Genomic DNA, 12129 nt, shown 5'->3' with positions numbered 1-12129 from the left:
AGTTTGCAAGGGAGTGGGGACAGAACTGGCTGTGAGTCCTAGCTCTGTCACTCACCAGCTGTGTGACTTTGAGCAAGTCACCTGTCATCTCTGGGCCTCAGTTTTCTTATCTGTAAAGTGGGGGAAATAGTACTGACGTCCTATGACTAGGAGAGCCGTCTTCATCACCCTTGTCGCCACCATCATCCTCACCATTGAAGGGGTGGCACCACTCTAAAGGAAGACCTGACCTGTCTTGATTCCCAGGAGGGCGTGAGCTCCCATTGAGTCACTCCCACACTCCCGGGGGACTAGGGTGCACTGTTTCTGAGACAGTCCATCCTTAGCCATGGTCCTCAGACGTCACTGGGCATCAGTGTGGTTTAAAATGCAGGTTCCATGGGCTTCCCTGGCGGCACAGTGGTTGAGAGTCTGCTTGCTGATGCAGGGGACACGGGTTCGTGCCCCGGTCCGGGAAGATCCCACATGCTGCAGAGCGGCTGGGCCCGTGAGCCATGGCCGCTGAGCCTGCGCATCCAGAACCTGTGCTCCGCAACGGGAGAGGCCACAACAGTGAGAGGCCCATGTACCGCAAAAAAAAAAAATTAAATTAAAAAAATAAAATAAAATAAAATAAATTGCAGGTCCCGGAGCTCTGACTGCAGAACTTATGGTTCTGGAATCTGCATTTTCAAGAGCTAGATCTGAAGTTGACCACTGTGAGGGTGACCAGCTGTCCCAGTTTGCCCAAGACTTTCTAGGTTTTAGCATGGAATGTCCTGCACCCCAGGAAATGCCTCAGTCCCTGGCAAACCAGAACTGTTGGTCATCCCATCATGTTTTCCCAATGTGCACCAGCTCCTAGGCTGGCTGTACTACTGGATCAGTTGGGCCCTTGGGCTGGCTAGAAGGGCTCAGGGCTGGGGAGGGTCTTGGACTGTCCTACTCGTTGGGAGAGGACGAGGTCCCCAGCCACAAGTGCCCCCAGGATTGGGCTGGGGACACTGTCTAGAACAGCATGCCGCACTCGGGGTGGCCTGGCTGGAGGAAGAACTTCATCCTCATGAGCCTCTGGCCACTTTCCCTGTCCTCCAGGAAATGGGAAATCCAGATCCTCCTGTACCTGACGCAGGCTCTCCGCCTAGAAGCCTCCCCTTTGATCTTCCTAACACACGGCTGCAGGATGGAGCATGAGTACGAGACTGGGAGTCTAGGGCCCTGTCTTCTAGTCTCTCCTCTTCTGGGCCTCAGTTTCCCCAGCAGTGAAATGAGGGCATGGGTTCAGGTGCCTCCAAATTTTACTCATCCCCAGTGTTTACTCACACTCCTTTCGTCTTCTCATCACCCCACTTTATAGATGTAGACACTGAGGCACAGGGAGGCCAAGTCACTTCCTCAAGGTCACACAGCTAGTGAGTGGTGGGGCTGGGATTTGAACCCAGGCTTCCTGCCCCCAGAGTCCACAGGCTTAGCCACCTCATCATGGTTCCACTGTGTTGCCTCTCCTAATCAGGAACCATCGCTGGCTTCCCATTACATAGGGGTGAAATGAAAATGAGCTCGTTGCAGCCTGAGTTTGCACTTGACCTCCTAAGGCTCTGCAGTGGAAACCCCTTCCCCTTAGATGCGTCTCTTCCTTGTCCTCGGTTTACCTGCCTTCCTCCGGGAAGCCTTCCCCAGACACCCCAGTACACCCTCTCAAGCTGCTCCCATCCACCCATTTCCTGTGCCCTAATTTACCCTAGTAACCCCTTCCCCAGTCCTGGGCCAGTGGTTTTCCAAAAGACTTGCCCATCTATTATCGTGCTTGAGCCTCACAATTGCCTGTGAGGATGGCCCAGTAGGTGTCATTATCCCACTTTACAGGTGAGGTAACAGGGCCCGGGGAGGCTAGGTGATTTGTTCAAGGTCACCTGGCTGATGGGCAACCCAGCCCAGGCTAGACCCTGACTCTCGATCTTGGTCCTGGCACTACCAAGCTCTCAGCTTCTTTGGGCCCCTCCTGGGCAGGGGCACTTCTATCTTCATCAGGGGTCCCCTGGTGCCTCATACAAGCCCCGGGCCAGGGAGGTGCAGGGGAGCTGGGCTGAGATACCCCAAACCAGAGGCTGGGGCCTGGGAACTGGGTGGGCTTCGTACCAGGAGGACCACCCAAGGCGATCCGCTCTAGCTTGTGTTTGGGGGGAGGAGGCTGGGGGCCCTTCATACCCGGGTCTGTCTCCATGAGTCTCTGTCTCTCCATATCTTTTCATGTCCCTTTGTCACTGTCTCTGTGTCCCCATGTCTCTCTATCTAGATTCTCACACACCCAGGGCACAATAGGACAGAGCCCTGGAAATGACAGCTTCGGGAGTAGGGTTGCCAGATAAAATCCAGGATGCCTAGTTAAATTTGAAATCCAGATGAAAAATGAATACTTTTTTAGTGTAAGTATATCCCAGATATTTCATGAGACATACTTATACTAAAACAATTTTTTGTTGTGTATCTGAAATTCAAGTCCGACTGGGTGTTCCGTATTTTATTAAATCTGGCAGCCCTGCTTGGAAGGAGACACAGGTGTGACAGCCCCTCGCACCTGGTGAGGATACCCAGCAGGGCCAAGCCCTGGAGTGGGACCCGCCTGGTGGGGTACACTTAGGCTTCATGTATTTCTCTTTTTTTAAAGGAAAGGCGTGTCGAGAAGTGTCAGACTCATGCTGGAAGAGGAGTGACGAGGGTGCTTGGCAGGAGGTCTGCTTTCTTCCCCATGGAGACAGGGAAGGGAAAGGGCCTGGGTAGTGGTTGTGGCCAGCTCTGCAAGCTTGGGGAAGCCTCTTGCCCCTCCTGAGTCTCAGTTTCCCTGTGTTAAGTGGGAGTAATGATCCCCTCCTCCTGGGGCCGTGCTGAGGACTGGATGAGCTGATATTCGGAAAGTCTCAGCCAAGCCTGCCATGGTAAATGTTCAGGGGGTGGGAGCCCTGGGGGTTATGATTACTGCTGTTATTACTCTTGGGTAAGAATGTGGACTCAGGAGCCAGAAGGACCCCAGTCCTGCCACTAACTAGCTCCATGACCTTGGATAGTTTACTTTAACCTCAGTTTCCCACCTGTAAAATGGGAGACAATAATAGTCGCTACCTCCTGGGGTTTTTGAGTGGATTACATGACGTAAGGCACATAAAGAAAGTCAAATAGGGCTGGCACCTAGCAAGGGCTCAACCAAAGTCAGCTACTGTTATCTCCCAGCTGGATGTGTGTGCTGCTTCCTCCAGGAAGCCTTCCGGTTCCTCTGGCCCACAGTGGTCTCTCCCTACATGGGATCTCACTGACCCCTGACCCCATCACCCTGAATCCCATCTGGTTGCCCTGGGCAGTGCTGTCCGCAGCTCCCTAGCCAGACTCAAGGCTCGGGGGCAGTAGGTGTATCTTCCTCAGCCCAGCAGTGCCAGCATGCACAGTAGGCACCCCACAGACAATCAGAGGATGAACAGACTGATTTCAAACAGGACTCCCAGACTAGCTGGAGTGGGGGAAATGAGGTCCCAGGGCCACAGAACAGCATGGAATTTTTAACCCTACAATTAATGCCTGGAGAACTCACAAGGGAAACGTTAATGAACACAGAACCTTAGAATGTGAGAATGTTTATCTGTGTGTGAGGTCCAGGCTTGACTTCCAGGAGCTTGCTGTGAGAATCTGAGAGGCCTGGGGTAGTCAGGGAAGGCTTCCTGGAAGAAAGAGTTTGAGCCAGAGCTCAAGCATCTGAACAAGAGCTGCCCTCTAGCACTTCCCGTGGCTCCCTGTTCTTCCCAGGTCAGTACCTGAGGGAACAGAGATGTTTGAGGTCTACGGAACCCCCAGCGTGGACATCTCCATCTCTCCCAGAGTGGAGAGGGACTGGGAACATGCAGACACCGGGCGGTGGTGCTTTGATGTGGGGTTGCAGATCATCGTGGTCATGAACTCTGCCAGCAACGACCTCAACGACAGTCACGTAAGCAGGTCCCTTGGTCTGAGGGAGTGATGGGGAGGCAGTGATCTCACTCCACAAGGGCCCAGGGCCCTCTCTTTATCCAGAGTGCAGGGTGGCAGAGTGGGTAAGTGCCTGGCCCTGGAGCCAGCCAGCTCTGCAACTTACAAACACAAACTGTGAGTCTGCTGGTGAGTCACATCACTGCTCTGGGCCTCAGTTTCCCCAACTGTAAAATGGGGATAATCATAGCACCTTCCTCCTAGTGTTGAACAGGAGCCAGCCTTTGCTCCTTCTCTTGCTTCCCAGGACCCCTTGTGAAGGGAGGAGTTGTCCTAGTTCTTCTGTGTCGGGCCTCAGTTTCCCCATCTGTAGGCTGAGGGTTGACCCGTGGTCTCTGATACTCTGAATGAGGGAGAGAAAGCAGAGATGGGGGAGGGAAGCCGCTGCCTGGGGAGACCCCTTTCCCCAGGGGCCTCACCTTCCCCTAACCCACTCCCTTCCTGACCCCCATTCACTTCTCAGAGGCCGGATGCCTCCCCTTCCTCTCCTCTCTCTGCCCATTAAGTTTGAGTTTAACAAGACCCAGCTGGAGGCAGTGTTCTGGCCCCATGGCAGGGGGGGATTTAAAAAGTGGGAGAAGTCGGGTGTCCCTCGACACAGGGCACAGGGGACGCCCCCTAAAGGGGTGATGGGAACCAGGCCTTGTCGTGTGGGTGGCAGGTCCCCACTCCATGTCAGGGGCGATACTTTGGGAAACTGGCCCTTTAAGGAGCACTGACCACGCGCCCAGCCTGGGGCAGCCGTGACCTCCCCCGGCCCCGACAGCAGCCCTGAGAGGCAGGGTCTGATCCCCATTTCACAGGTGGGGCCACCAAGGTTCAGAGTAACTGTCCTGGAGCCACATAGCCAATCAGTGGGAAGGCTAGAATTCAGGTGTCAGAGCCGCTCGACACCTGGGTACAGGCTCCCTTCATCACCCCCACATCTTTACCATCCATGTGTCTGAATTATCCTATCCAGGGAGTTCCGTGAGGCAGGTGGGGCAGAATGAACCCATTTTACAGACAAGGAAACAGACCAAGAAGGGGCGTGGCTTACCTGAAGTCACATGATTAGTAAGTAGCGGAGTTGGTGAGAGTCGGGACAGAGGCCCCCGGGGCAGGGCAGGAGGACCAGCCATCCTGTGAGGGGCCGCTCCTGGTTGCCCTGCACTGAGTCAGAGGCTGTGTGGATACCTCCCCAATCTGAGCTCCCTGACACCGAGGACCGCAGGGACTGAAGAGGGTCATCAGAGTGTCCCCTACTTCCCCTCCCCCCCTTTGCCCGGGATCCAGGTAAGTTTATGCCTGAGGTGAGCATCATTGCTGGGGCTTGACACATAGGGGTCAGTAACTGCAGGATTTAGGGGCTTCCAGGACAGAGGGCTGAGGAGTCTCTATAAAATCCTGAACCTTCTGGCCGAGTTGAGAATATCAGAGCCAAAAAGGGAAGGTCCAAGTGGAGGGCGGTGGGTCAGAGGGGTTTGATACATCAGCCTGGGATTGCTTTATCGTCACCACCATCCTCAGCCTCACCTCTGACAGTTGCTGGGCGTGTGCTGTGAGCACCGCGTCACGAATGTCACATGCTTTCCTTTTTTAATCCTCATAGCCTATAATCAGTCCTACGGAACTATTATTATCCCCATTCTACAGCTGAGCAAATTGAGGCCCAGACAGGACAGCAACTTTTCCCAGGATATTCTCACATGGTGGATCCAGAATCTGAGCCCAGGACATCTGACTCCAGAACTCTGCACTGACTCTTACATCAGAGCCCCTGCCCTCTAATAACAATAGCTGGTATTTCTTGGGTATTTCCTATAAGGTTAGACTTTTACATGGATCATTTCAAATCCGCACTACAATCCTCTGAGGTAGGGACCTATATAAAGCCCATTTGGCAGATGAGGAAACTGAGGTAGCTCAGAAAGGTGAAGGGCCTCGGCCAAGGTCACAGAACCCAGAGGTGCTGGGCTCAAGTCTAGGCCTGTCTGAATCCCAGAGTTAAGAGAGTGTCCCTAAAGCCTGCCCAGTCCAAACTCCTCATTTTAGGAATGGCGAAACTGAGATCAAAAACAGGAGCCCCAGCTCCTGTTCTTTGGAGCAGGGGCTTGCCAAAAGCACACAGAAGTCCTTGGCAGCACCGGGACACACGTGTCCAAGGAATCCCTCACAAATTGTTCCCATTTTACAGATAGGCCAACTGAGGCATGGAAAAATAAATGGCACAGAGAAGGCTAAAGGAAGAGCTGGGTTAGTAAACTCAACTTTAGTGTACAGAGTTTCCTGGGAACTCCTCCCCTCCTTGCCAGATCCCTCAAGACCTGTGTTTTGGGGCAGGGCTCTTGGCTTCAGCCAACTTGACCTTGGGGCCCATCTCTCTACAGGTTCAGATTTCCTACCATTCCGGCCAAGAGCCTCTGGCCTATGCGCTGCTCTACCTCACCTGTGTGGGTAAGTCCGGGGCCTCAGCCAATGGCAGTGTGAAATTGGTGCAGGGTTAAATACAGACCGACGGAACCAATAGAGGACCAGAACCCAGACCCATTGAATGAACTCAATGAACTTGGAGCCCAACTTCATACCATACTCAAAAATAAATTCCAGATGGGTTAAAAATCTCAAGGTGAAAGTCAGAATTTTAAAGCTTTTAGAAGAGAATATCTTTTCAACATCAAAGCAGTCAGAAGTTTTCTTTAACAAGGCAAAACAAAAGCACAGGACTTCAGGGGCAAGACTGATAAATTAGACTGTATTAAAATCGAAAACTTCTGTACAGTGGAGGACAAGTACAAAGCCAGACTATGGAGAAGAGCTTTGCAATGCATATAGCTGACTCAGTGCTTATGGGTAATGGAGAATGCCGATCAATAAGAAAGAAAAACCAAACGATAGAAACCCAGCAAACCACAGATGAGAAAAGCCCCAATGATCAGAGCTCAAATGAAAGGATACTTACCTTAGAAGATACTTATCTGCGAAGGATGTGCAACTGGAAACTCCTTCTACCGGGGGTGGGGTTTGCGTTGGTACAAGCACTTGGAGAACAAGAAAGTTAGCAAGAAAGTTGAAAATGCTTTGTCTGCAGGAGGCGTTTTTAGGAGCAGAACTGCTGAGTTACAGGGAAGGTACATTTAAATTGTGATAGATATTGCCAAATGGCTCTTCGAAAAGACCGTACCACGTTATACACCTGCCAACAGCAGGGAGTATGGGAGTGCCTTGCCAACGCTGTACATTATCAACCGTTTCTGTTTTTGGCCAGTCTGAGAGGTCGCTGTCTCATTGTTGCTTTAATTTGCCTCCCTTTAGTTAGGACTGATGTTGGGGACCTCCCCACCTCCTCTCCCTGAACACACACCCACCCTTGTTCTTTGGAAAATATGCATAGAGCAAAGTACGTATGTATGTATGTGTGTGTGAGGGTATGGGTGTGAATACACACACATTAAGGAATAGTTACAAAGCAAACACCTGAGCAACCATTACCCAGGTTAAGAAATAGAACAGGGAACGTGGTCAATACCCCAAAGTGCCCCCTGCCACCGAGCCTCTCTCTGATCAAAGCTCCCTCCTTCCCTTAGAGGTAACCACTATCTTGTGGTAAGTATTTCCTTGCTTTCCTTTATGGTTTTATCATCTGAATAGGCACACCCAAATAATACAGTCTATTTTTGCCTATCTTTGAATTCTCCCTGGATGGAATCTTATTGTACGCGTCCTTTGGAGTTGGGCTTGTTTTGCCCCGTATTAGCTTTGTGAGTTTCATGCACTTATTGCATGGTGGGTGGGTGCCTTTTCACATGCTTAAAAATCATTTCAAATTCTCTCTCTCTCTCTCCCTTGAAGGTTTCATTTGTATTGTAAAATCTCCCCCAACTTTCTAGGGAGAAAGGTTAAGACAGTGGGATGGAGGCTGGGATTTAGGGAAAAGCTGAGGCTCAGAGAAGCCACATAGCCTGTAGGTGCCAGAGCCTAGATTCACATCCATGACTATCTAACACCAAAGTCCAGGCTCACTGCCCCATCCCAAGGAGACGAGGCAGCTTCATACAGACCAAGAATGTCCAGGGCAACCCAGGCGCAGTGCAGGGTGTGCCCCAGACGGCGAGGGCTGTAGAGATGCAGGAGAGGGAGAGTTCAGGGAAGGCTTCCTGGAGGGGGCAGCATTTGACCTGGGTCTTTGCTCTGACCCTGCTTCCTCCCCAAGGCCTCTTTCCCCAGCCCAGGGAGGGAGGCTCCAGATGCTCCCACCTCTGGGCAGTGTCTCCTTGGAAATGACTTTCATTTGCCAGATGGGCCAAGACCGAGGCTAAAATGTGCTGGGCCCCTGGAAACACTGTCATGACTTACCTTCTGCCCTCTCCTTGCAGATATCACCCTGGATTGTGACCTGAACTGTGAAGGCAGACGGGATAGGGGCTTTGTGGACAAGGTAGGCTATCTCTGGGCCCAGAAACGGGCATGGAGTTTGGAGCTGCTCTAGGCTGGGTTAAGAGGAGGGAGACCATTATAGGTATCCCCCTGCCTCCAAGCTGATGTCAAGGCCAGTGGAGCCAGATAGGAACCAGGCATGGCTGGGGATCTTCTGGGAGAAAAATCATCACCAAGAGTTTTCAAGCACACAGGTGCCCAGCCCTGGGCTAGGCCTTCCTTTCTGGGGAAAAGTCCTTCTGGATTTTCAATCTAGGTTGGGGGTTGGCAAACTTTTTCTGTAAGAGCAAGATAGTAAATATTTTAGGCTTTGCGAGTCATCCTGTCTCTCTTGCAATTACTTGATTCTGCCATTGTAGAATGAAAGAGATAGTACAGAAACAAATGGATGTGACAGTGTTCCAATAAAACTTTATTTTAAAAAAACAGGTAGTGGGCCAGATTTGGCCCACGGGCAGTAGTGTGCTGACCCCCTAATCTAGGTGAAAAGGGAAATCTACCAAGGCTGAAACTGTAAAAGAACTTTGGGCTGAACTGTGGTGGTACTTAATGCATTGGGAGTTCAGAGGAGAAGGACAAGGTGGGCTTTGTGAGCAAGAAAGACTTCCCTTGAAGTCCCCGTGCGCTGGGCTCCAAAGCGATGCAAGACGGAGGGCATTTCAGGTGGAGGGCACAGCAGAAGCTAAGGCCTGGAGAAAGGAATGGATCTTATCAGGAAGCTGCCTATCGGAAAGAGGATGTTGGCTGGAGACATAACACAGGCAGCCATGAGAGACAGCTGTGTCGTTTGAATTTGATGGTGTGGGCAGTAGGGAGCTATTGCCGTTTCTTGAGCAGGAGTGGACCTATCATCACAGGGCAGGGTGAAAAGGAAGGGATGGGTTAGGAGGCTGGCCAGGAGGTTGCTGAGGAGGGAGGCACAGGTCTGGTCTGAGCCCCCGTCATCAGCTGTGCTTTGCCACTGGCAGCGGCAGTGGGTCTGGGGATCTAGTGGGTATGGAGCCATCCTGCTGGTGAACTGTGACAGGGACAATCTGAACTGTGATGACCAGGACAACTGTGACCGGCACGTGCGCTGCCTGCAAGGCGAGGGGGGCACCGGGGCAGCCTGTGTCCCTGGGTTTCCAGGGTCAATGCTCAGCTACCCTGCAGGGATTCTGACCCCCACAGGCAGCTCTGAAGGCAGAGCTCAGGGCCAGAGTCTCAGCTCCTGTATACACCTTGATGCTCCTTAAAACCTGCCTCAGGCCGGCAGCTGCCTCTCCCCATCCTCAGTGCCAGCGGGCACTCGCAGGCTGGGGCAGAGCTCTGGAAAGGAGCTGACTCACCTTTCTCTCCCTTCAGGGGAGTAGAGGATGCTAACATTATTTGAGCACCCGTCATGTGCCAGACTCTTTACCCAAATTCTCATTTAACCATCGAAGCAGAAGGGCAACATCGCCCCAATTTAGAGACAAGGACGTTGAGGCTCAGAGGTCAGGAGATCCCCAAAGTCACTCAGCCAGCCTGTGACAGGTCCAAGCCTTCTGATTCCAACCCGAAATCCGGCCTCTTCCTCCTCCCTGGCATCGCTGGTCTGGGTTTCAGAGATGCCCCACGTTTTTTTTTTTTTTGCGATACGCGGGCCTCTCACTGTTGTGGCCTCTCCCTCCGTGGAGCACAGGCTCCGGACACACAGGCTCAGCGGCCATGGCTCCCAGGCCCAGCCGCTCCGCGGCATGTGGGATCCTCCCGGACCGGGGCATGAACCCGCGTCCCCCGCATCAGCAGGCGGACTCTCAACCACTGCGCCACCAGGGAAGCCCTGCCCACGTTTAAATCCATCCTGAACCACATGCACAGCCCCATGAAGGATGCTGCAGAAGCATCCTTGGTGTGGGCCAGGGGCTTCACACATGAGATGCCCATGCTACTCTAAAAGTTGGCATGATTGTTTTGGAGACAGGAAGGCTGAGGCTTTGGGGCGGGGAGGGGCTGGCCCAGGGCAGCAGCGAGCGATTCTGGGACTGAGACAGGGGCCTTCACCTTCGTGCTGCCCAGGTGGGCTTCTTACCACACATGCTTCTCCTGCACACCTGTCGTGTGCCAGGCACCGGGCTGGCTGCTCTATACTTCCTGGTTTTCTGGGCAGATGAGGAAACCGAGGCTCCGAGAGGGTAGGAAGTAGCTCACCATGTCACATGCTTACAGCCATCTTTGTGGTTTGCTCCTGATGGCTCCCAGTGCTTCCACAGGCTGGGCAGAGCTGGGGCTCAGAGACCCAAGTCTCGGCACCTTCTGCCCTGGGGAGGGCACGGGGAGGAGTCGGAGGAGCTGGGGTGTCGGAGGCCCCCTGAATTGCCGCCCTGTGTCTGGCTCCCCAGACCTGGAAGATATGTCTGTCATGGTCCTGCGGACCCAAGGCCCCGTTGCTCTTTTCGACGATCACACACTTGTCCTCCACACCTCCAGCTGTGACGCCAAGTGGGCACAGTTCTTCCGTGCTTGTGGTGAGTTCATGCCCATCCTGCCCTGCCGAAGGGGGCCTCAGTTTCCCCACCTGGGGTGAGAGAGCAGGCTCTGCTTTGGCTCCTGGGCTGCCTTGGGGGTCAGAGGAAGAAGAATCAGATGAGAGAGCTCCAGAACCGGTTGGCTGGCATCCCTGGCACAGCCGTGCCTCAGGTAGTTTTACCGGATGACTGAATTTTTAAAATATGTTCTAAGCACGTTTAGAAATTTTTATTATCACAACTTTCAAACATCCACAAAAGTAGAGAGAACGGTGTAATGAACCCCCATGTGCCACCCACTCAGATTCAACAGTGATCACTATTTTGCCTCTCTTACTTCATCTATCCTTTTCGGTTTGCTGAAGTATTTTAAAGTCAGTCCCAGACACCCTGGCTGTCTGCCTCTATAATAATTCAGTCTGTATCTCCCCACCCCACTCAAAGAAAAACAACCCAAACTATTGCTTTACATAGCCACAATTCCATTATCACAAATAAAAGTATATAACGTCAAAATTTTTTACATTTTAAAAATACAAATGTATACAAGTAATAATATGGTCATTTAAAAAATATAGAAGTATGTAAAATAAAAAATGAGAGTTTGCTATCCCTACCCCAAAACCTGACCCTTAACATGTGTTCACTGTTAACAATCTGGTGTGTGTTCTTCCCGACTTTTCTCTATGTGCACTAGATGAGCATGGTGTGTGTGTGTGCATGGTGTGTGGGTGCGTGCGTGTGTGTGTGTACATACTCTGCTTTCCAAATGGTTTCTCCCGTTGAGTTATACATCCTACACATCTCCCTGTGTGTTTATTTAGCTCCGCTTCAGTCTCCTCCACAGCTTCATCGTATTCCAAAGCTTGGAGCTGCTGTAAATTATCTGGTCCCCTGAAGGCACAGTTTTTGCAGTGTTCTGATTTTACAACAATCTAGGTTCCTGGCGGGCAGGGACCTTGCTCACAGCCATATCCTGAGTCCAGAACTATGCCTCCTAGGTGCATAGTAGGTGCTCAGTAAATATTTATTCAATGAATGAATAATTAACCAGTGAACACCCTTGTACATGTATTTTTTAGGAAAGATACCTAGCCATGGAATTGCTGGTTAGGGGTAAACATTACCTTCTTTTTTTTTTTTAAATAAATTTATTTATTTATTTACTTTTGGCTGTGTTGGGTCTTCGTTGCTGTGCGCGGGCTTTCTGTAGTTGTGGTGAGCGGGGGCT

General features: G+C 51.9%; 1 protein-coding gene across 1 annotated transcript in view; it reads left to right on the top strand.

Moving 5' to 3' along the window:
• Window positions 1–12129, top strand: part of LOC112402809 (protein-arginine deiminase type-3-like) — a 28657-nt gene that overhangs the window by 3109 nt on the left and 13419 nt on the right. The window contains 5 exon segments of the mRNA XM_024749984.1: window positions 3775–3955; window positions 6363–6429; window positions 8349–8410; window positions 9378–9495; window positions 10773–10898. Of these exon segments, the coding sequence (XP_024605752.1) occupies window positions 3775–3955; window positions 6363–6429; window positions 8349–8410; window positions 9378–9495; window positions 10773–10898 (554 nt within the window).

Source organism: Neophocaena asiaeorientalis, unplaced genomic scaffold (assembly GCF_003031525.2).
Source record: "Neophocaena asiaeorientalis asiaeorientalis breed wild unplaced genomic scaffold, Neophocaena_asiaeorientalis_V1.1 scaffold275, whole genome shotgun sequence".
NCBI classification, from domain to species: Eukaryota; Metazoa; Chordata; class Mammalia; order Artiodactyla; family Phocoenidae; genus Neophocaena; species Neophocaena asiaeorientalis.
Note: the sequence above shows the minus strand (reverse complement) of the source record. Positions and strands in the feature narration are given on the sequence as shown.